Below are 25,483 nucleotides of genomic sequence, written 5' to 3'. Positions count from 1 at the left end.
TAAATGTATCTTCGAGTAAACAGAGTTCCTTCTTTTTGCAGTTAAGAGGACGACAGAGTTCACCTAAGACAAAGACAAAGAAAATTAGAATCGAATTGACGATGCGATTTTATCTCGTCGTATCTTTGTACATTTTTGGATGAAATATTTTAATGATTTAAAAAAGAAAAGGAAAGAGAACGAGCAAAGAGAAAAAGAAAGAAAGAGAAAGAAAGAAAAGATAAAGAAATAGGAGATATAAATGTCAGCTTTACAAGGATTTATTATTAAATTAACGACTTAAAGGATAAGAGAGAAAAAGAGAGAGAAAGACAGAAAGAGAGAGAGAGAGAGAGAGAGAGAGAGAGAGAGAGAGAGAGAAAGAGAAAGAGAGAGAGAAAGAGAGAGATGAACGTTTTATGGAGTATAAATCATGTGCTTATGATCAAATTTTTATTTACGATCTCCATCAAAGGACAATGAAACAAATGTTGGATTTGGACGGACTTATTGTTAAATTATTGTCTGGTAAAGTGAAAAGAAAAATAAAAAGATAAAGTTTCACTAAAATATATATATATATATATATATATATATATTAGAATAATATTACTAATTTTAAAGTAAGATAGTAATAAATTATAAGCTTACGAGAGAATTCTATCTACGACGATCCGTTAACCTCCATGTCTTTGATCGAACTGCCGCTAAACAAAATCTACTACGTATCTTTACCTATACGAAGGTTAATGTGTACTTCAAATATTGATTATACTTTACAAGCACTTTCTTTTAAATGTAAACACGCTCAGTTTTTCAAAGATTCGAAGAATTTTATAATATATACACATATACCCACGTAGTTACTCACTCGTTTAATATTCGTACCTTTGACTTTCATATGTTGTTTACATATTTGATGTCGATTGGTTTTTATAACTACGTTCAACGAAAAGATTCTAATAACTTATTTAAGAAATTAAAAACTGTTTAATTTCAATCAAACAAAGTGTCTCATTTATATATATATATATATATATTTTATTGATTATATTTATTTTATTTATATATTATATATATTCTATTAACAAAAAAAAATATTATATCTTTTGGATTATAATTTAAAAAAAAGACAAAGAACAATACGAAAACGTCAGACAATTAAGAACAATTAATTATAATATTAAATTTCAATATTAAATAATCAAGGAAGCGTAAACATTTTTAACAATTCATTACAACATTCTTAAGAATGCGTTCCAATGTTCTAACATTTTTAAATCAAATATATATATATATATATATGAAATGTATAATAAAGCAATTCTTTATAGCGACGAAGATTCAACAATAGTAAATAAGAAGAAATTAATTTTCATCATTTTCCCTTTGGCATACAGAAAAACAATTTAAATTTCTCTCTTTTCTTTTTATTTTACTTTTTTTCTTTTTTCTTTTTTTTACTCCTTCTAAAAAGCATTGAAACGAAAGAAAGCGATAGCTACGTTTCTTTTGATGTTGGTGTCGCATACTGATCGCCAAGAACGAACAAAATTCGCTTTGAAAATCGTCGAAACGTGCGAAGGAAGAAAATTCCAAGATATCGGAATGCATATCTTCTCTCTCTCTCTCTCTTTCTCTCTCTCTATCTCTCTTCGTCTCCATCTCTATTTCTTTCTTTCTTTATTACTAATCCCTAGAGCGTGTCCTAACCAAGGCGACAGAGAACTGTGATTGTCTTCTAAAGTGCCTACTGACTAGGACATCTTGGTCGCGACTCATAGCAATCTAACTAATTACTTCGTGATTTAATTGCTTCTTAAGTATGCTTTTCGTTTAACCAAAAGTCCAAAGATATTGAATATCTACGTAAAATGAGACGAATTCAATCGTTATGATTGGTGTTTCTATCATATGCAATTCTTTTTTCTTCCTTCCTTTTTCATCGAATAATAAATATAAGGTCGAGTTGCTTTCTCATTTTATAACGCTTGCTTCTTTTATCAATTTTTATCTCATCATAGATCATAGAAGAAAGATATTAAAAATACAAAAATAAATAAATAAATAAATAAAAAGTACGCCAGCCAGAAAATTTATTAGGGCACGTCATAACTGAGAAAACAAAAAGTTCGTGCTTTTACGTTTGAATCATTTTTCGGAAAAAACAGACGAAAAGAGAATCAAAGAAAAGAAAAGAAAAGAAAAGAAAAAGATAGACAAACAAATAAACAAATAACTAAATAAATAAAATATCAAAAAAGAAAAGATGATAATAAAGATTGAAAAGATAATTGAAATCGTAGGAAGGTATTAAAAGGAAAGAAAAAAAATAAAAAGAAAAAAATAAAAAGAAAAAAGGAATAAAAAATAAAAAATAAGAAAGATCTCGGCAAACTATAATATAATTGAAGTATTTCAAGTGTCAGTGACGTTACACATGTCGGATATAAATTCCTTGTATAAGTCGATGTAAATCAAAGAGGAACATCCCTCTAAGCACGTCCACCTACTATCTACGTGTGTGTCTAGTAAAGAAGGAGGAGGAAGAGGAGGAGGGGGGAGGAGTGGGAGGAGGAGGAGGAACTACTACTATGTATACTTCGTGTATGTGCTTTCTTTCCTATAAAAGAATAATCCCGAGCGTACGAGAATACGATCCGACAGCTTCAGCATGAGGTTTCACCCTGAAAGAATTGGATGGGCCTCGCACGAACGATTCGAAAGACGAATACGAATCGTAACGAGAGAAGAACGATTTGTAGCTCGTCTGGAAATTCTTTTTTTTTTATTTCTTTTTTTCTTTCTTTTACCTCCCTCCCTCCCTCCCTCCCTCCCTCTCTCTCTCTCGCTCTCTCTGTCTTTCTCTTTCTGTCTCTATCCATCTATCTTTCCTTAATTTTCCTTTTTTCTTTTTTCTTACGATCGTTTCCGTCTTTTAAATAATGTTAGTTTTTCTTATATTTTTATCGATAATTAATTCTTTTAGGCTAAACGTTCGAAGGAGTGTATAGAGTTTATTTCTTCTTCTGTTTATTACTTTTTTTTTATTTTCTTTTGTTTTAGAAACTTTCAGAAAAAATTAGAAAGAAAAACGCGTGTATAAATTATTAAGCGAATATATATACATTTGAATAATATATATATATATATTGAAAATGAAATAATTAAAAAATTACGCTTTTAAGGGATAGACTTTTATAGAAATTAAAAAAAAAAATGAAAAGGAAATATTATACGATTGATTAAATATATATTCGAAAACTAATGTAAAAATTATATTCGATTGTTAAGAAAGAGGAAGAAATTTTTAATCCCAAGAGAAATGAAGAATCGATAAAGAATACACACATATATATATATATATATATATATATATATATATATATATACACAGACACACACACTACATACATTTTTATATTAATTCTTTTAATACACGATTTATTTTCTTTATTAGAAATTTCAAGGAGAAAAAAAATATTTCATATTATCTTTCGAATAAATATTAAAAAGGAAATGATGGAAACCTTGAATTACCATAATCTCGTTTACATTATGCATATTACATAGCGTTTTAAAATACATATATTAAAAATCAAAATATTTTTATTCCCGAACCACATACATACGTCGAAGTGAAGAAGAATTAATCGGGGAAAAAAGATTTCAAGTAAAAATTCGAATAAATATTCAAGAGGAAATGATGGAAAGCTTAAATTACCATTATTTTGTTTATACAACGTATATTATACATCTACATATATATATTATATTGAAATACATTAAAAATAAACGTGACGTCATTCGGTAACTACATAAAATAAATATCTACGTTTAAGACGAATCAGTCTAAGATGATGAAAGAAAAAAAAAAAAAAAAAGAAAGAAAATAAACAGACGAATAAAAATAAAACTGTATATTTTCTTTTCTTTTTCACGAAATTGACGTTTGAAAAATATTTAATGACGTATTCCGCTGAAACTGTCATGGCTGTACATACGTGAAACATTTTACGATATCAAATTCAGTCGGCAGTGCCAGGCGAAGATATCGATTTACGTGCAACCGAGGTCCTGTTCGCTGCAGTAGAACCTTCGAGTGGAAGTCCTCGAGACGCGACTTGAGAGAGAGACCCGCGCCGTTCTAATGCTCAAGTTTGTCTGAGATCCAAATCTAGACAAGAGGCTCGAATTTCTCCAATAATAGAAAGCGGAAGACGGACACGATTGAATAGACAAAGAGACAGAAACAGAGACAGAGATAGAGAGAGAGAGAGAGAGAGAGAGAAGCAGAGAAAGAAATAGATAGATATAGAAAGAAGTGTTAGATGAACTGTAAAATAAAACTGGACCTGCATTACAATTCGTGAGAGATATACAAGTATAAAAAAGGAAAGGGTTGCTGGAAGAAGATGAAGGAGGAGAGAAAAAAGAAGGAGAAGGTTGATAGAAATGAAGGAAAGTAATACTACTCGCCGTCTTTTCGCTTCCATTAACACGGTAATTTTATACGAGAATAAGGAAGATAAACCCGATATGACGTAGATACGCGAGACGTCTTCGAGAGAAATACGAACGTTCTAAAATAATCTAATGTGATGCATGGCTGCACCCTTCTTATGAGAAAGAGAGAAAATAACCATGGAGAAGAATATAAAGATAGAAGATAAATAATACAACAAAACGATCTATATCATTTTAATAGGTTCAAAAATGTTCATTATTAGATATACCTGCATAATGTATTACAATGAAATTATATTCATGTAGTATGATTAATTAATTTTATATTAGAATAATATCATTATGTATTACTGTATGGTACGATTAAATTGTATTATTATTATTATTATTTAATGTTTTGTATAAATAAAGAATTAATGTTTATTAAGTTGTTGTATATAGTAGATGATTATATAATATATGATTACAATATTGTATGGTATTATTAAACGTTCGATTAGTTTGTAATATAGTGATTATTAAGTTATCAAGTGTAGTATATATGTATGTATATAGACTGAAGTAAAATTATTTTGGAAATATTTTTAATTATCAGTAACTTTGAAATCTTTCAAACGCTATATCGTAAATTTTAATTAAAATATTATTTAGAAACCATCATAAGGAAAAATATAACGTAAAAAGGAAAACCACTAATATCTATCTAAACTGTCCTTTTACGAGGCTCGACGTATATCTAATATACTTGTGAATTTTCGTCGACACCCTCTGCTCTTTATAGTCAAAACACGAGTTGATAATGACGACGATAAAATTAAGAGGCTATGCCAGAAGGGTTCAAAAGAACGACAGAGATAGAGATATGGAAATATTCATAGATATATACATGTATATGTATATGTATATGTATATGTATATGTATATGTATATGTATATATACATGGGTAATTCTCATCTAATTCACCTAATTATGTATTTGAAATATCAAGGAACGAATCGATATGTGTGTGTGTGTGTGTATTGGTACTAAAACGTTATTGTTTATAAAAAATTCTCTTTTTTATATAATTTCTAAATCTATACGATTGTCCTTGAAAAAAATAAGAACGATATTTAGAAACGATCAGATTGTAAAATTTTGTTTTCTTTAAATGTTCATTTCGAAGAACGTTAAAAACGATTTATTATAATAATTAAATTCCTTTTTTATTTAATTTCAAACGCGATCTAGAAATTCCATTTTGATTGACACTTGATTAACAGACAATTATTTCAAATCCGATGTATTTTACATTTCGTATTTAAAATTACAGAAATTGTAAATATCGTTATTCAATAATTAATAACGTTGACTTTGACTGACGCAACGATATTGAATAATGTTAGAAGGAAAAAAAAAAAAAAGAGAGAAAAGATAGAAAAAAGAAGAAAAAGGAGATTAATAATTTCTAATGTCAATATGAATTCAATAAAAATACGTACATACGATAACTAGCATTAAACGTATCCAAAAACGTTGATTATAATTAAACAAAATTAATAAATATCAGTTTGAGGATTTTTCTCAAATTAGTAAGTCCTTTTACGAAACATAAAAACCATAACAATTACACACTCTTTAACGCTAAAATCCATTGATTATTAAAGTAACTTCAACTAAAAATTTCCTTTCTATTACTAAAATATATTAAAACAAAATCTCCATCATATTATTACAAAATTAAATAAATTACGAATAGTAACGAACGGACGATCTCTCTTTTATTTTTTTTTTATTTTTTTTCCAATATCCGATCGAATTAACTCAATTCACATACACATGTACGCACATATCTAGAGAAAATAAAAATAGATTAGAAACGCTGATATTAAACGAAACGATTTTTTTTTTTTTTTGAAAGAAAGAAAAAAAGAAAAAGGAAAAAATTATCCCGGTTATCAAAAATAATTTGACAATATTTCAGACGTTCGAATAAAATGAAACAACTTGTAGGTATGTATATGTAGAGAGGAATATCGTCAGATAGGACATTATTATGGGATCGCGTTGAACTGGAGATCGAATTACGGGGAACGATCACCTCTCGAGAGTAAGAGAGATAGAGATAGCAATAGATAGATAGATAGATAGGTAGATGGATAGAGCGAGAGAGAGAGAAAGAGAGAGAGAGAGAGATCATGATCACACCGTGCAAGTGTAGCTAGTTCGTGGCCTTAACCACGCACCGCACCACCGATACGCATTATCCGATGATAATTAGACGTCGGTGTAATATGCGGGAGGGAACGCGTGCGCGTTATAGCGTGTAAGATCGTGCGAGTGGTTATTATTATTATACATTTGGATCCAATTATGTCCGTGTGCACGTTGAAGCGCCAATTTGCGTTCACATTTATCGTTTCAAGCCTGTCCTCCTACGTTCGTACATAAATATACATTTGTGTGAGTCTACGTGTGTATCTATATGTGTACGTGTGTGTGTGTGTGTAGATATGCATAGATATGTATATATTTTGTGTAGCAATACTTATACAAGTCTCTTATCGAAAGTAATAATCCTGTCGTCGATTATTAGACACACGCGCGCGTAATCTCGAGTGACAATATACGTGGATGTTCTCACTATACTTCTCTCTCTCTCTCTCTCTCTCTCTCTCTCTCTCTCTCTCTTTTTCTTTCTTTCCTTTTCCTTCTTTTTTTTTCTTTCTCTTTTCCTCTACTTTTTTTCTTTCTTTTTTTCTCTCTCTCTCTTTTTTTTTACACTCGACTCTTCTCTCTCATATCTCCCAACGAACAATGAGGCTCGTTACACGATTCGTTGAAGATAAGATCGCTGAAAATGTTTCCGTTCTCTATTCGTGAATTATTCTTCTCTCTTTCACTCTCTCTCTCTCTCTCTCTCCCTCTCTCTCTCTCTCTCTCTCTCTTTCTCTCTCTATCTCTGCCTCTAGCTTTCTCTTTTTATTTTTATTTTTATTTTTATTTTCATCTTCATGTTATTTTTCCTCTTTTTTTCTTCCTCATAAAATTTCCTATTATTTGGGTTCTTTAATTTCATTTTTGTACTTTCTTTTTCTCCTTCCTTTTTTCTTCTTTCTTTCTTTTGAAACAATTAATTCGCTAATATCGAAATAGTTGTAACGCAGCATTTAAGTAGCGTGCTTTTAAGATAATAGATAATTCCAATTTTGTTTTCTGATTTCTTAATGACATTTGTATATTTTTTGGGAGATTATCATTAGATGCTTTTATTTCTTTCATAGATCTTTGTAATTCGTGTTTCCATGATAATGTATAATTTGAATTTTTATGAAACTTTTGAAAATTTATTCAGATAATTATTATTTATTGATAATTACATTCATTTATTACACGCCTTTTTAAAATTTCCTCTTTTTCTTTCCTTCGCAAATTTTTAATTCTTATCTTTGGAATAATATAATAAATAATTGGAATCTCCTAGATTCAGTTGGAATATTAATGACAATATAAATATGTATATAGAGATATGAACATGTGAATAAATGATTTTTAAAGCTTGTCGTGTACTACTGAAATGACTTCTTTGCATTATAAAATTTTATGGAGTCATATAGAATATATCATTTTTTTATAGTGTTGAATATAATAGTACTGTATCGTATTTTTATAGTATTGAATATAGTAGCACTATATTTTATTAAATTTCTACACACACACACACATATCTATATATATGTTATTTTTTAATTATTTTATATATATATATATAAAACTAAATAACATTACTTTTGCGCAATAAATATATTTTTAAATAAACAACACATTAATATTCTTAAAAAAATATATATATACCGGAATTATTTATTGACCAGACAAACATATGTAAATCAATTCAACTTCTATAATAAAAAAAGACCAAAAGCAAATACCTAAAAAAAATAATTCGAAATTCATTTATAATTACTATCATTTATAAAACATCGAGTCTCCGATCAATATGAATTTTTCTCTCTCAAGACGATCGATCCACATTGAAACGAACTACCATCCATCCATCCATCCATCCATTTATTCACCCATCCATCCATCCATCCATCCATCCATCCATCCATCCATCCATCTATCCATCCATTCTATCGAGTTTAATGTCGTTTACATACACGTTAAAACTCCGTAAGGAATCGATCGTGATCTCCGTAGCATCCTAATCAGGGATACATTATGCACTCTTCTGCTTACAGCATTGCATCAAGTAAGAGGTAAGAAGAGAAATAGCGAGATAGAAAGAGAAAGACAGATAGATAGATAGATAGATAGAGATAGATAGATAGATAGATAGAGAGATAGATAGATAGATAGAGAGAGAGAGAGAGAGAGAGAGAGAGAGAGAGAGAGAGAGAGAGAGAGAGAGAGAGAGAGAGTTCGATGAATGTCGGATAACAGGACGAAATCGAGTACACGAAGGATCGTAGATCCCGTAGGACGGAGTATTAAATACGTGACTGGACTTAACCGATCGTTTTCACCGTCCACCTATTCACCCTTTAAATCATTTCACGAAGAATAACCGGCAGCCATTATTATGACCATCCAAGCGTTCGTCTCTCTCTATCCCTTTCTCCCACCTCCCACTCCTACCCTCTCTCTCTCTTTCTCTTTTTATTTTCCTACTTGTTCAAACTCATTCCCATCGACACTTTTTCCCGGGTTATTCCTATCAAAGAAATAAGGGTAGAGAAAGAAAAAAGGGAAAGGGATGAAGAGGTCGAATGAAGGGTAGACACCAAAGTAATTGCGGTGGTACGATTCCGATCCTCGTTTCACGTAGATTCAATTATTTTCTTGTTTTTTTTCTCTCTCTCTTTCTCTTTCTCTCGTTTTTCTTTTTCTTTTTATCTTTCTCTTTTTCTCTCTCTTTTTTTTTTATTATTATTATTATTTTTTGCCTCCCCACGAGAATACTCTTATGTAGACAGACAGACTGGGGGAGAGGGGGAAAGTGAGAGAGAGAGAGAGAGAAAAGCTCGTATTACTGTAGAACCAAAGTCGGTCTTATTACAAAAGCGTGACTCTCTCATATTTACGCAATTCCGAGCTTTAAAGAGCTTAACAACAACAAAAAAATATAAAGAGGAGGGAGTTAGTGAGGACGAGTGGAGTAACTTCAAAAGGGAGAACTGTTTTCTAATCCTCAATGTGGAGAAATCGTTCCATTTACCTTTATGACTTGACAATGAGCAGAAATATTTTTTTGTCTTCTCTCTTTTTTTCTCCTTTCTTTTCTTTTCTTTTCTTTTCTTTTTTTCTTTCTCTTTTTCTTTTTTCGTTAACGAGTGCAATGTACATATCTGTACAGTCGAGTCGTTTTTTGCAATATCAAATACAAATTTTGTTTTAGCAAATAATAATAAATAAAGAAAGAAAAAGAGAAAGAAGAAAAGAAAGAGAGAGAGAGAAAGAGAGAGAGAGAGAGAGATGATATGGTGTGTGACCTTGGACTAGAGTTCAATTTGAAAATTTGTTTAACGAATTGAAAACTTCGAAGTCATAAAGGTTGGTTCATACTGTCGAATCGATTGTCATAACATTTTTTAATTGAATTTTTGACGGTAATTTTTTTCAATGTATTGTTACGTCCTATAGCATAATTCAACAGACAGAGACAGAGAGAGGGAGATAGAGATATCGAGAAAAATAGAAAAAGAGAGAAAGAGGGGAAGGTATTAGATAAATTGTAAAATAAAATTATATGTAGTTTTCGATCAGGTTGTGAAACATTTACCTAAATCGATAGGATAGAATAAAAGTAAATCTCATGATAATGATAATAATTTTATTTATCCTCTCCTCTTTTTTTTTTTAACTATAATAATTTTTACTATCGGAAATAGGAGCATTAATCCCTTTTATTTCCCTTTTGTGGGACTGATCGTACGATAAAGCCGATAACATGGGATGATGGAAGGTTGCAGACTTCGATAACCGATTAATAATAACAACAACAAAAAAATAAAAAAGAAATTAAAAAAAAATTAAAAAATAACAAAAAATAAAAAAAAAGAATAAAAATAAATAAAATAAAAATAAATAAAAAAAATGATAGCTCGGAGAAAAATTTTCTACAACGATAGAGAAATCGTATCAGGAGGATAACAATGGCTGACATCGGTAGTCTTTGATTTGTTGTTGAAACAAACGATTTCTCGTTTCCCTTTTTGAATTCGATGTACAGTAGCGGAAGCATCTATCTATATGTTCAATATCTATCTATCTATCTATCTATCTAGCTATGTATCTATCTATCTATCTATTTATCTATATATGTATGTATGAATATATGTATGATGTATGTATGTATGCATGTGTGTGTGTGTGTGTGTATGTATATATATAATAACTTTATGCGAGTATCTGTCATGTACGTACTACAATTACTACTAATACTATTACTACGTTCGTAATTTAATAGAAACAGTTTACAATTACGAGACGTTTTAAAAGAGAGACGAAGAAAAGAGATGTATGTTGTTGTAAATTTTTGTGTATATATAAAAGTTGAGTAACACGCACAATTCTCCGAGAATATTTATTTTTTGTTCTTTTCTTCGATTTTTTTTTTTTTTTTAATATATTTTTCTATTTCCTTTTCGTGTTCATTTTAAAGGAAAGTGTATTAAAATATTCGTGTTTTTAAACTAACAAACAAGAAATTTTGAAAGCTTCAGATCGTTGTGCTTCTTTCTTTGTATTTTCGTTTACTATCTTTTAAATGACCACATGTGTTCATGCTGGATTTTAATTTTCTTTATGTATGTGTGTGTGTGTGTGTAATGTGAAGTGCGTTTGTCGGAAGTTAACGAATGCATTGCACTTGCACAACACTGCGATTTAAAGTTTCTCTTTGTTAACGTGTCAGTGTATGTTGAATAGAATTACATTCAAGTGTTGAAGCAAATAATTGAAAAGAGAGAAAGAGAAAAAGAGAGAGTGAAAGAGAAAACGAGAAAGAGAGAGAGAGAGAGAGAGAGAAAGAGAGAGAGAGAAAATGTTCGATAGTTATTTAAAAAGTCTAATGCTTTTCACAAGGCAAAAGATAAACAGTATGTGATGTAGAAAAGGAGAAAGAAAGAAAGATAGATAGATAGATAGATAGATAGATAGATAGATAGATAGATAGATAGATAGATAGATAGATAGATAGATAGGTAGATAGATAGAGAAAACAAGGATTAGAAATTTTCATTTCACCATTGAATCTACTATGATATGTAAATTTATGTTAAATTAGACTACAGAAACGACTTCGAAACAACGTTTCTAACTTCTATCGGTAATTCCAATTTTGTTAGTTCGAAAGTTGTCTTTTCTTTTTCTCTTCTCTCTCTCTCTCTCTCTCTCTCTCTCTCTCTGTCTCTCCCTTTCTCTTATTTTAACTATCTATTTATCGTACTTTCTTTCTCCTTCATCTTATACCAAAGTCTTAAATAAATATATAAGATACTTTTGTTACTTCTTGTATTTGAATAATTTTCACTTTGACATCGATTCTTTTCTAAATCGAATAATGTTTCTATTAAATCCATCAAAACGTTTCCTTTTCCTTTTCAGAAAATTCATATATTATTTATAAACAAAAATACATTTTTCGTTCTTTTTTTTTTGCTTTTTAAATCTTTCAAAAATACAGAATTTTATTTTGTAAAAACTGAAATCAATAGGATTCTATTATTAAAAAGAAAGAAAGAAAAAAAAAGAATGAACTGTAAATAAAATTGTATTTTCTTTTTTCTTCTCTTCCCTTTTTTTTTCATAACCTAAAACTAAAATTGATATTCTTTAAAAGTTGCTTGGAAAAAGTTGACGTTTCATGCTTCTTATCAAATTAATAAAATTTTATTTAATTCATCTCTGGTTATTGAAATCTAACATATTCGACGAGTAGTATTTTAGCTTATCAAAAATTAATTAGATATATTGAAATTAGTCGATATATAATAATCGATAGTGAAATTTAAATGAATTGATTAGATGATATTTCCAAGATTAATTCTTACAAAAATTATGAAGATAATTTTGATTCTCTTCGTGCAGTCTCTCTCTCTCTCTCTCTCTCTCTCTCTCTCTCTCTCTCTCTCTTTCTCTTATCTTTTTTATTCAGTGTGCACTTCTCGTAAATATTCTCTCTCTCTCTCTCTCTCTTTCTTTCTCTAGCTATCTATCTATCTCTTTCTCTCTCACACTTTTTTTTCCCTGGAGAGAGTTCGATATCTGTGAGAGGTCGGCACGCCATTCTTTTACGAACATCTCACGATTTCTCACCTTCGAGGAGCCGATGGCGTGCATCCGCCCCCGATTTAAGGGACGGTAGTAAGAGAAGGACGGAGAAGTCATAAAATCCGAGTATATGCACGATGGCTATGAATTCAAATGGATTCTCTTTCTATCCACGATGGGGGCTCCTTCGAACTCGATGAAATGTGATATTTATCGCAGCTACTCTTACTCAAATTCGATTGAAAATTTTATGTAATATCGTAATCTTTTATGAATAAAGATTTCATAATTATATGTATGTGTATGTATTAATTAGAATAAATATTATGTTATATATGATAACAATGTATGCACGTATTAATTGTCTTTAGATAAAATTTAGATAGATATTTATATAATAAACGTAATAATGTTCATGAATTTATTTAAAAATTATAAATCATAAAACTACAAAAAAAGAAAAAAAAAGAAGAGAAAGAAAGAAAGAAAAAGGTTTAATATTATGTTGGTACAAGCAGATGTTAGAGATCAAGATAGAGAATCAAATATAATGTTAATAATAATAATAACATAATAACTAAAATAATATTATATATATATTTATTAATATAATTATTATATATTATAAATATATCATTTTGATCATCTTAAAAATCTTCGATCTTTTTAAAGATATAGAGGAACCTTGTTAAAAAAAGTCGTACGGTACACAGGGGACTATAATACTGCAGCAATAACTTTTTTGCAGTTGGACGCGTCAGAGATATATGAAGGTCAATTGTGTTCTTTTTTTTCTTTCTTTTTTTTTTTATGGAATCACATATTCCTGATTGCATTGGTTGTCGCAGCTCGACATTCGCTATAAAAAAAGTATTACTGTATATCGAAAAAGTATTATTATAGAAAATATTTATAAGCGCTTACTCAGCGCTTACTCAGTGCTTACGCTACGCTTACTTTAAGTATTTGTTTCAAGTCTTTATGACTTTTAATCTCGCAAATGTAAATGAAAATTCTCATGTAATGAAAAATGAAATGAAAATGTCATTATCAGTAATGTAAAAGATATTGTTTCTTCTATATAAAAATAATCTGTTTATAATTTATTAATTTATCTAAATTTTACAAAACAGTTCCGATCTGAATTTTTGATTGACGAAAGAAGATGAATTTTCTTTGGAAGTATTTGTTTATAAAAATTGTTTATAACAAATTGTTAATTAATTATTAACAATACGCTTGAAAAATAAAGAAAATGTTACCTTTTAAAACGGTTTTCGAATCAAGTCTCTACGACTTTTACTTTCCGAGATATTCCCATGTAAATGAAAAACATGGTTATTAATAATATAAAATAATTATTTATTCTGTAAAAATAGAATTTGTTTATAATTTATTAATTTACACAATTTTACAAATTGACCGCAATTAGAATGTTTGATTGTCAAAATAATATGATTTTACTTCGTAAGAATTTGTTTATAACAAGTGTTTATAACAAATTGTTAATTAATTATTAACAATATGCTGAAAAAATGAAGAAAATTTTGCCCTTTAAAATGGCGTTTGATTCAAGTTTCTACGACTTTTAGATCCAAAGTTATTCCCATATAAATCGAAGACGATTACGTTGACCTACTAACCTATATAATTTCATTCATGTGGTTCGGTGACACACTGACCTATATAAATTCCAAGAAATTACGATGCCTTACTACTACTACTACTACGAACAGCTGTATGAGAATTATGAATGAAAATCTTTCGAAGACGATATCTTCGGAACGAAAAATCGTAGAGACTTGATACAAACACCGTTTTCAAGCATATTTTATTCTTTCTTTATTTAAATAATGCAATAATATTGTTATAATAAAACCGATTTTGTTAATAATTTTTTTTAATTAAAATTTTTCTTTTAACTGTATTTTCGGAACGAAAAGTCGTAGAGACTTGAAAAAAACACCGTTTTCAAGTATAATTTATTCTTTATTTATTTAAACATTGCAATAATATCGGTATAATAAAATCGATTTTGTTAATAATTTTTTAAATTGAATTTCTTCTTTTCTGTCGTAATAAGGACATAATTATAATGAACTCGTTTCAATTGTCATTATAATTATATAAATTTTAATTTGTTTATTTAAAATAAATAATAGCAAATCTATTAATAATTGATAATGTACAAAATTGAAAGATCGATAGCTCCACTACTATATATGTAATTGCTCTTATTCCATTTTAGTTGCATCTTCACATGGTTTTTTTTTAGAATTATTTAAATCCAAATATTTCCTAAATTAATAATTCTCCAAGAATACATGAATTAATATCTTTTTATAAAGAATGTTGAGCTGCATCGACTAATGCAATCAAAAATGTATAATCTTATTTAAAACAAAAACTTAGTTGACCTTTACATGTACTTTACGTGACCACTTGTAAAAAGAATTATTATATCATATTATGTGCCGTATCGTTCAACTTTTGTTAACAAAGTCTCTCCATACATCTAAAAAGAACGAAAACATTCAAGGTGATCAAAGTTATTACTCCATCCTGTACACATGCATCAAATTTATATAAAAATTTATTTATTCTTTACTTATTTTACTATATACGAAAATATTATTAATAATTAATAATTATATATATATATATTATATTATGCATATTAGTTATTTTACAACATAGCTATTTAAAAATTATTAATCGAGAACATATAAAGTAAATGTATTAATTAAAATAGTCAATCAAAATTTATAAATTGACTTAATAAAAGAAAAAAAAAAAAATAGAAGAAGATAAGAGAAAGGATAGAGATAATAATTTCATTCTGATCAATTAACTCACTATCTAGAAAACTTACTGTTCGGGTCGTGTATCCATCTCTTTTTATCTCCAACCTTCATTATACGGGTATCATCCTGGAAAAAAAAAAGACAAAGAACAAGATCAGTAAAAGCAGTAATATACCTACTCGTTTTTTTTTGTTCTTTTTCTCTCTTTCTTTCTCATTCTTTCTTTTTTAAATTACGATGGTATTACGTCTTCGTATAAAAATATAAAAAGCGTGTACGGTGAGAAACAGCAGCAGCAGCAGCAGCAGCAGCAGCAGCAGCAGCAGCAATAGCTGCTGCAGCAGTAGCAGCAGCAGCGGGGTTATTCTAGGTTAGAAAGATTATCCGAGTCTTCGTTCAAAAAATTAACTATACCGAGGTAGATATAAAGTTTAACAAGCCTGGGGTAGATGACGTTCGCTAAATTACATAGGGCCGTTGGACGAAGAGTTGGAAAAGGAAGGCCAACTTAAGGAAAAGGGAAAATATATTTGCTGGTTTCTTTGTTAAAATTCTAAAAAAGAAAGAAGAAGAAAAAAAGAAAGAAAGAAAAAAAGAAGGAAAGAGTAAAAGAAAGAAATTAGTTATTATTTTTGGTTCGTTCGTCTAAAAATTAATCCAACACGATTTCTTTTAAATCTGTTTTTATCTACCATCAGTATTCAGCGTGAAGTATTAAAGAAAAAGAAAAGAAAAAGAAGAAGAAGAAGAAGAAAAGAGGAAGAAAAATAAAAGAAAATAAGAAATTCGTTATCTTTAATATCGTTTGTATTAAGTTTATAATTAACTTTAATATTAACGTACAAATTAAGTAAACTATACTATACCGTTTTAATAACGAAGCACTTATTGACATTGATAATAATTCATATTAAATTGAGTATTTTTTAGGAACGACGTAATGAAATAATAAATAAATGTTCATTTTAGAAAATAATAATTTGTCGATAAGAAATCAATACTAATCGTTTTTCAATCTATCAAATAAATTCGTGCAATTATACAACTAATAATATAGTATTATTACGTAATACTATAATAATTTATCGATAAATATTCGATGTTGAAGTTTTTAATAAAAAAGTTTTAATATCGTTTATTTAAATAAATACAATTGAATATGTATTATTATTTTAATAAACAACTCTAAGATTATTTATTTAGATAAATAAAACTGTATGTATATATATATATATATATATATATATATATATATTATTGTTTTAATAAAAATTTCTAATATTATTTATTTGGATAGATAAAACTGAATATACCATACTTATAGATATCTTAACAATTAATCTTCAAATTAGAAGAAGGAATTATACGTTTGAATAATTTCTTACTACTTGACATTGACATACTATAATTTACGTTAGGCTGACAATGACTACTTTTCAAAAGTGTGAACAACGTAATTCATGCTTTCATTTCAATAAAAGCAAACAAACGTTGAACACAAATTCAACGATCAAAACCCTATCTTATCGAGCTATCAAATAACTATTTGAAATAGTCAATAGATACGTTTTAGGAAACAAATCAAGAGAATCTTTCGTAACTAAGCGAACGTAGAACGTGACAAACGATCGCATGTCTATCGTATAAAACTCCGAATAGGAAGTTTAAATTGGAGCACGGTGTTTCTCGCTCGAAGTTCAGGCCGAGGTCATCGAAGAAAAAAAGGAAAGAAAAAAGAAAAAAGGAAAAAAAGAAAAAGAAAAAAAAAACGGATAGATACGTACTTGGCTTAGAGAAGGAAAAGAAAAAAAAAGAAAAAGAAAAAAAAGGAAAAAGAAAAGGCTAGCGTTGTGAATCGAGCGAGAAAATTGAAGAGAAAGAGCTAGCCACCGAGCGAGAAAATTGAAGAGAGAGGGACAGAGAGAGATAGAGAGAGAAAGAGAGAGAGAGAGAGAGAGCGGAACGAAGGCGAAGTAGCCTCGCGTGATAGTTCATGTGGCAGTTTGCAGCAATTCGTGGATAACACATCTAAAATACCCATGGGAAACGACTTGAAATGTAGGTCAGTGACCAGAGTTAAAGCAGATCGAAATGAAAGATCTCTCTTTGCACGGAGTTTGTTTAATAAAGTTAGGGTGAATAGAAAAGAAGAAAATAAAGAAATAAAAAGAGAGTAAGAAGAAAAAGAATCGAGAAGTGACAACAAATATAATAAATATAATAAAAGATCAGATAATATATATTAATAGTAATCAACTAATCAAAATAATTAGTTTTAACTATTATTATTATTATTATTATTATTATTATTATTATAATATAAATGTTTCTATTTAATATTTTCTTTCATGTTTTTTCAAAGCATTTAGAAAGATAATAAAATAAATGAATATTAATATGATAGAATATTATAATAAAGTAATAATTGTTATAACTAATAATACATTAATATTATTATATTATTAATATTATACCGATACTAAGACGATAAAAAAGAATAATACAAAACAAAATATATAATATATTTATATATCTTATATATCAAAATGTTTCTATTCATATATCGATGCATCGACACGCACATATATATATATATACATTGACGTATTAGATACATATGCATATGATAACAATTTTACAAATTAATTTTCTTCTCTACTTATTTTCTTTCCTCAGAGATAAGTAAGTACATATGATGAACTATATACCTTATGTACCTTAAAATACATATCAAAAATAATAATCAGTAGTCGATCGAATGTGTTAACACAGGCTATGTTTCATTATCGAATCAAACACTGACGTCATATCCTATTCAAGTCATTTCATATTCCGATCGATATTCATATATCGAATCGTATAGTTTCAGGGCCAAGTTATACGTGTCTATCTATATATCAACATTTTTCTAAAAATAACGATTGCACATCCTCTGTAATATGCCCTTTGACCGATTCATTCGATCGCATTGCAGAGCTAAGCAAACGAACCAAAGGATTTCCTACGGGCAGAACAGAGTGGAGGCCACGAATTAAGGACAACGAATGAATTCCTTTTTTTTCTTCTTTTTTTTTTTTTACTGTTTTTCTTTCTTTCTTTTCTGTTTTTTTTTTTTTTAACAACGGAATATGAATACACATATCACTTTGTTCTGGGACATATATTCTCTGTCTCTTTCTTGAACAATCCCTTGTTGTTGTTTTTTTTTTTTTACATCTAACTCTCTCTTCCTCTCTCTCTTTAACACATATGTATATGTGTATGTGTATGTGTATATATATATATATATATATATATATATATGCACATACATATTTTCAACGCAACCCCAAACGAGCTCCCTACAAAGCTGCATTTTTTATCGCGTCGAACGAAATGTGCATCGTTGCAAGAAAAATTGCACGATGCAACGACGTGGAGAGGTATAAGAGAGGAAAAAAGAGGAAATAAAAGAAAGAGAGAGAGAGAGAGAGAGAGAGGAAAAAACAAGAGAGAGTCCTGTGCCGGGTGTCATCGATCGATGCCGTTACAAAGCGTAAACCTAGCTTCTCTTCGTGTTGTAGTAAAAAAAAAAAAAAAGAAAAAAAAAAGAATATATATGTATATATGTATATGTGTGTATATATATATATGTGTATATATATAGAACTTCAAATGAAAATTTAACGCGTCGAGAAATTCGAGAGAAACGTTTTTACTTTTTTCTCCCTTTCTCTTTCTCCTTCTTTCTCTATCTATCTATCTATCTATCTATCTATCTATCTATCTATCTATCTATCTATCTATCTATCTATCCGTATCTCCATCTCTTTCTTTCTTTCTTTTTTTCTTTCAGAACAACGATATTCGCTTTTGAAAACTTTTCGAGAAGTTCACTTTTAAACTGCCTGACAAACTAGCAGTTAGGATTGTTTCTAATTCTAGAGATACTAAATAAAATCTACATTCATGATTCTGGAAATAAAATACACTCTTTCTCTCTATTTTTTTGTTTCTCTTTTTAAAAGCGACCACGATGATTTTCGGTCTTTACTAACATGCAATTTATCAGCTTGAAAAAAGAACTCGACAAACTGCTATGGAAATAAAATGAAGAAAATGGAGATTGAAATCAAAACTTTCTGTTTCTATATATACGTATATATTTACGTAGAGAAAATTAAAGATAATATGTACATGCAGGTATACACATGTACGCACATATCTCAAATTATTTTTATATATTTTCTTAATATCCTTTTAATAAATATTAATATTATTGATTCTACTGTTCGATTTTATTCATTTTATTTGATTATATCTTTTTAATAAATTTTGATAATCCTTTAAAATATTAGTAAGACTAATATCCCTTTTCGAAATTGGCTGCTTTATATATATATATATATATATATATATATGTTTTACATATATATACACGTCGAGATGCACATATCGTTCGTTATTCAATTACTCCAAACCGGTATGACCCGTCACTCCTATCGATGTACGTTGCATGTAAATTATTCGTTGACTGCAATGGCACCCTTTGAAATTTTCGAAATTGCTTTTCGTAATGGTATAGCCTATTTCCAAGATTAAAAAAAAAGAAAAATAAAAAATTAAAAAAAACATCATGAAGGAGAAGAAGAAACGAAAGATGGGAAGAGAAGAAGGAGAGAGAGAGAGAGTAGAGTATATTTTTTTAACTGACGATTTTTATTCCTATCCACGTTTCTCGTCGAGTGCTTTATATAAATACGTGTACGTGTCTACGTGCCGATGTAACCCTACTTCCATTAACGAATAGATTCTACAAACGATTGAATCGATGAAAAGGAAAAGAAAATTAAATTCAAATTTACTTTTCAATGAAATTTGTCTATTAATATAAAGGTTTCATACTAGGTATCATTGATCCGAAATAAAATTTAATTTGATTAATCAAATGGAGTAATGATATTTGTTTTATCAATGAAATGTCATTTATTTATTTATTTATTTTTTTATAATGTACGTATACGTATATTTCAATATTAATTTTAATAATAATAATTTCCTTTTAACGTGCTGCATTGTAATAATTATTAGTTTTGAATGTTTCACGATTTGCGCTTAGAATTTTTTTTCTAATATTTTTTCGAAATAAATAAAAAAAAATATTTCATTCAAGAACAACAAATTTTTAATCATCATAATTAATATCATATATGAAATATTTGTAAGATCAAAGAGGATGATTATTCGAATGAATTTACTGAAGATTATCTTCTCTTTCTCTTTCTTTTTTTTTTTTTTTAAAAGATTTATTTATCACCAAAGTATACCTCTAATTATTTTCTCTCTTTTCTTTTTCTAGTGAATCTCAGATTTATATTTGTAAAATCTGAGAACATAAATATAAATATGAGTATTACTATAATTAAAGAATAAAAAATATGTATGTAATATTCTCGTAAAAAATTTTGTCAGACAATATATATCAAAAAAAAAAAATAAATAAATAAATAAATAAATAAATAAAAAAAAACAAAAAAAAGAACAAACCTAAAGCACATAATTTCTATTAATTTTTATAATCCAGAAACGAACAAAATTTGTAATATTATGCAATCAATATATATACATAAATAATATCTAAACATATATAATACCTAACTATATGTGTGTATATAACATTGCAATAGAAGAACATGACGAATAGAAATTTTCTGCTAGTTTGAAAGGCATCGAAGCAATTTCGAGTTAACTTAAAAGTCCTTGGCTAGATTTCAATGCAGTTTCGTGGCCCTTGAGAGTTGTTGCAAGCGAAGGAGGAGGAGCTGCAACCGATTAACCTAAATCCTTCTCGTCCTTTTGCAATTCACGCGAGCTAGTCCTACCTGGTCTGCCTACTAACTGACTGACTGACTGACTGACTAAACAGAGAGCCTGACTGCTTTTGAAAATGAGATTCGCATAACATGATCGATCGATCGGACGTGTGATAACCATGCATGCTTTTCTTTTTACTTTTTTATTTTTATATCATGTCGTTTAACATCGACGTTTTCTGCATCATAATGATTCGTTCTATCTCTTCTTCTATTTTATAAAATTTATGGCAAATAATTTAAATGTATAAATGTGTTATCTTTTTATTTTATATATTAACATAGATCGGATATTTCTTTTATAATATTTCTTATATTAGTTTTAGACGATTATCTAATTATATCAAACACATCAAAATAATTGAAATATATATATATGAAATGTGTATTATAGTAAACTTTTTATAAAAAGAATTAGAGATAGTCGTATGAAGTTTAATCGATCGAACAAATCGATCAGTCATGTTAATAATAATAATAATAATTATTATTATTATTTTTCTCAAAAAAAAAAAAAAAAAAAAAAGAAAAATCGAATGAATTGAAAAAAGGATAACAAATTACATATTTATGTTATTAATGTTTAAACGAATATAGAAAATGTATTAAAAAAACTCTGTATGTTAATAATAATTATTATTCTTTTTTTTTTTAAAGAAATGAATAAATAGAATTAACAAAAAAAAAACAAAAACAAAAAAGGAATGTAGACACAAATCTGTGTTACTACGGTTTACAAGAGTACACTTCCAACAAGGTATTTAAAAAGATCGTAAACTATAATATTTGCTATAATAGAAAACATCTTTTTTTTATTTTTTTTTACTGTAGAATCCTATATAATCCTTTGGAGAACAAAATGTCTGATCAATATTCTCTTCCGTTAAAGTGAATATCGGCTGAGAGAGAACAAATATTTGCTTTTGCGTCCATCCGACATTTTGTAGCATGGATGCTATGAAATACAAGCTTTGATATTTCCAATTATAAATCGCCGCGTCGGCATCGTTAATCCTAAATCGTACGTAGGATATCTCGAGGTAACGAGCAATTAACGTAGGATACGAACGGATAGAAATGAACGTTCGATCGTTATATCCTTCCGTAAGTAATATTATACAGATTTTAATTACGAAAGATTGACGTCGATATTAAAATTACGTTAGAATTTCTAGATCTACTAGTTTAATTACCTTTTTCTTTCTCTATTGTTCTTTTTTTTTTTGATTCTATTTTTTTTGGTGGATTTTTTGTTTCGTATTTATTATCCTTCGAGTATCAAGTAAAACATCGATAAATTCGACGATTGTGCATGAAGCCATATGAGTTCGAACGTGTACGTTGTTTTATAAGTTCGATGCGTTAATGTTTAATTTTTAATTCGATTAAAAAAAAAAGATAAATAAATAAATAAATAAATAAAAAGGAGAGAAAAAAATTTTATCTCAATGTAATTCTCATATTTTTTCCTACTTTTTTACTCTCATATATACACACACACACACACACACACACACACACACGATCTACAATTTTTATAATTCCTATTTACTTTTGAAGTTTTTAATAAAAATTCATTCGTTTTAAAAAGTTTAATTATTTCAATAACAATTCGAACAACTCGATAAATTTTCTCAAACGAATAAAATATAGAAAAGATTTCTTGTAGATAAACAAAATTTTTCTAAAGATTTTTAATAAAAGCTTATACATTGAAACGATTATACAATTATTTTAAAGAACGATCATTGATTAGATTAATCAAATAAACACACACATATCCACACATATAAAAGAAGAAAAGAAAAATGATATATTAAACGATTAAACTTTTCGCTAGAATTGTATAAACGAAAATCGATATTTTATCGAATAAAGTTTAAAGGATCATCACGTAGCCGTTAGCTACAAGGTAACCCTCGAAACTAACCGAATAGAAGTCGAGGTCATCGTCGTGGACCGAATTGGCTAGAAATGTCGCAGTCCGCTATAAAATGTATTACCTCAGGGACGTACATAGTTGCTTGCACCGCTTAGACCATCGAGAGGAACGAACACCATCGGATATATCCCTAGGTTCGCGGAAGCCGATCTTCCTTCGCCCTCGATAAGGTCATCGAACGTAAATCAGATTATCGACGTCCATATTTCTTTTCTACCTTTTCCTTCCGCTTTTCGTTCCGCATATAACCCATCGTAAGAAGAGAACAGATCAAGGAACAAAAAAATTCACGATATTTATTCGACTTTTAAATTAATTTATCGAACGATTTAAATCCCCCTTTAGTACGAATAAAATATTTAATATTAATACGTTCAGAAGTAAGATAGAAAAGAAAAAGGAAATAATAAATACAATGTGTGAAAGTTATAGTATTAGTTATTGTTAGTATAATAAGATACGATGTATTAGAAAAGTTTCATTTCATGTTATCGTCGTAAATTATTAATTATTAATTCATATTTCAATATTTTTTTTTTAAATCAATATATATTTTATTTATTATATTATATTATATTATATTATATTATATTATATTATATTATATTATTTTATATTGTACACAGCATAATATATTAATAAATATATATATATTATATATATATATTATAATAATTAGATACAACCACAATTTACTTCAATTTAAAAAAAAAGAAAAAGAAACTCAAAAAATTTGTAATATATGTATTTACATTAATCATTATTGTCATTATTACCATTACTATCAGATTTAAATATATTCGTTGAAGATATATAAAATACAACAAATTTATAAGAAAAAAAAAAAAAAGAAAAACTAAATTTCTGAAACTAACGTTCTATTTTTAAAAGAAAAAGAAATCTAGGAAAGGTCTCGGTATAAAATATTTATTTACACGTTCTCGTAAAACTTGGTCTGCAAGACGGGTCCATCGAAACTTGAATTATATGATACATATATAAACGTACCATACTACGAATAAGGATTTTATTTTTTTAAACAAGTAAAAGAGAAAGAAAAAAAGAATTTATATATATGAGAAAGATGACACCTACACGGTGAATAGTCGCGTTGATGGTAATAACGTTTCGCATCAACGAGAATGAAGGAAAAAAGGAAAGAAATACAATATATGAGAAAGAAAAAGAAAGAAAAAGAAATCAAGAGAAAGAAAAAGAAAAAAGAGAGAAAGAGAAAGAGAAAAAGAGAAGAAAGATAGGAAGTGAGAAGATATGAGAAAGATCGTTCTCTGATAACACCGATAAAAGTCGTTTCACTGAAATTACCTTAGAGTCGAAACTTTCTCGATCATCCATCACCTCTCTCCCCTCCCTTTGGCCCTTCCTTTCCCAAACCCACCCTCAACTCCCCTAACTGCACTTCCAACGCATTTTCTCTTGAGACGATTTTTTGTTAACCACACTATACCATTTATTTCTCTCTCTCTCTCTCTCTCTCTCTCTCTTTCTCTCTCTTTCTCTTTTTCTCTTTCTCTGTCTCTTTCTTTTATTATCTTCATTTTTTTCTATTTCTTTCTATCTTAAGTTAGCCTGGTTAAATAAATCGTAGGTAATTTAGTTCCTTATCAGATAATTCTTGAGATCTCTTCAAAACGTATCTATCATTTTTGTCACTTAACTTCGTGTAAGATAAGTAAGTACGTAAGTATCTTTAAAGGATCGATGAAAAAGATCTCGAAGATGATTGATTCGTTTGTTAATAACGATCGAGATAACATAGATTATTAAATGCCGATCAATTTATATTACGTTTATTTACGTAGATCTACTTATTGATTTTTCGTTAATTATTTGTTAATTATTATATACCATAAAGGTATAGTATATAAAGAAAAGTAAATTGTAGATATAATGGGGGAGGAAAAAAGAAATTAATATAACGATAATTATAGTAATAATTATGGCATGGTATAATTATGATAAGCGGAGTAATTAAGATGTAAATTAATTTAATAAAAGGAAATATTATAAAGGAAAAATATATATATAATATATACATATATATATAAAACATAATATCATGTAAATTTAAATACCATTCCGCAACGCAACAAAGAAAGCTACGTAATACAAAAATATCATACGCGTTAAACTAAATCCTTCTCATAATTCCTAATTTCTC

The 25,483-nt window shown here is 28.3% G+C and overlaps 1 protein-coding gene across 1 annotated transcript in view; it reads right to left on the bottom strand.

The window, feature by feature from the left end:
- The window catches only part of LOC127067904 (proteoglycan Cow), a 141,434-nt gene that overhangs the window by 44,546 nt on the left and 71,405 nt on the right, over positions 1–25,483 (bottom strand). Inside the window, exons 2-3 of the mRNA XM_051003324.1 lie at positions 15,576–15,633; positions 1–63 (exon numbers count right to left, since the gene is read on the bottom strand). The exon at positions 1–63 is cut by the window's left edge and continues 40 nt beyond it. Coding sequence (XP_050859281.1) covers positions 1–63; positions 15,576–15,633 — 121 coding nt within the window. The remainder of the gene's footprint in view (positions 64–15,575; positions 15,634–25,483) is intronic.

Source organism: Vespula vulgaris, chromosome 12 (assembly GCF_905475345.1).
Source record: "Vespula vulgaris chromosome 12, iyVesVulg1.1, whole genome shotgun sequence".
Taxonomy (NCBI): Eukaryota; Metazoa; Arthropoda; class Insecta; order Hymenoptera; family Vespidae; genus Vespula; species Vespula vulgaris.
This window is presented reverse-complemented; position numbering and strand designations above follow the sequence as displayed.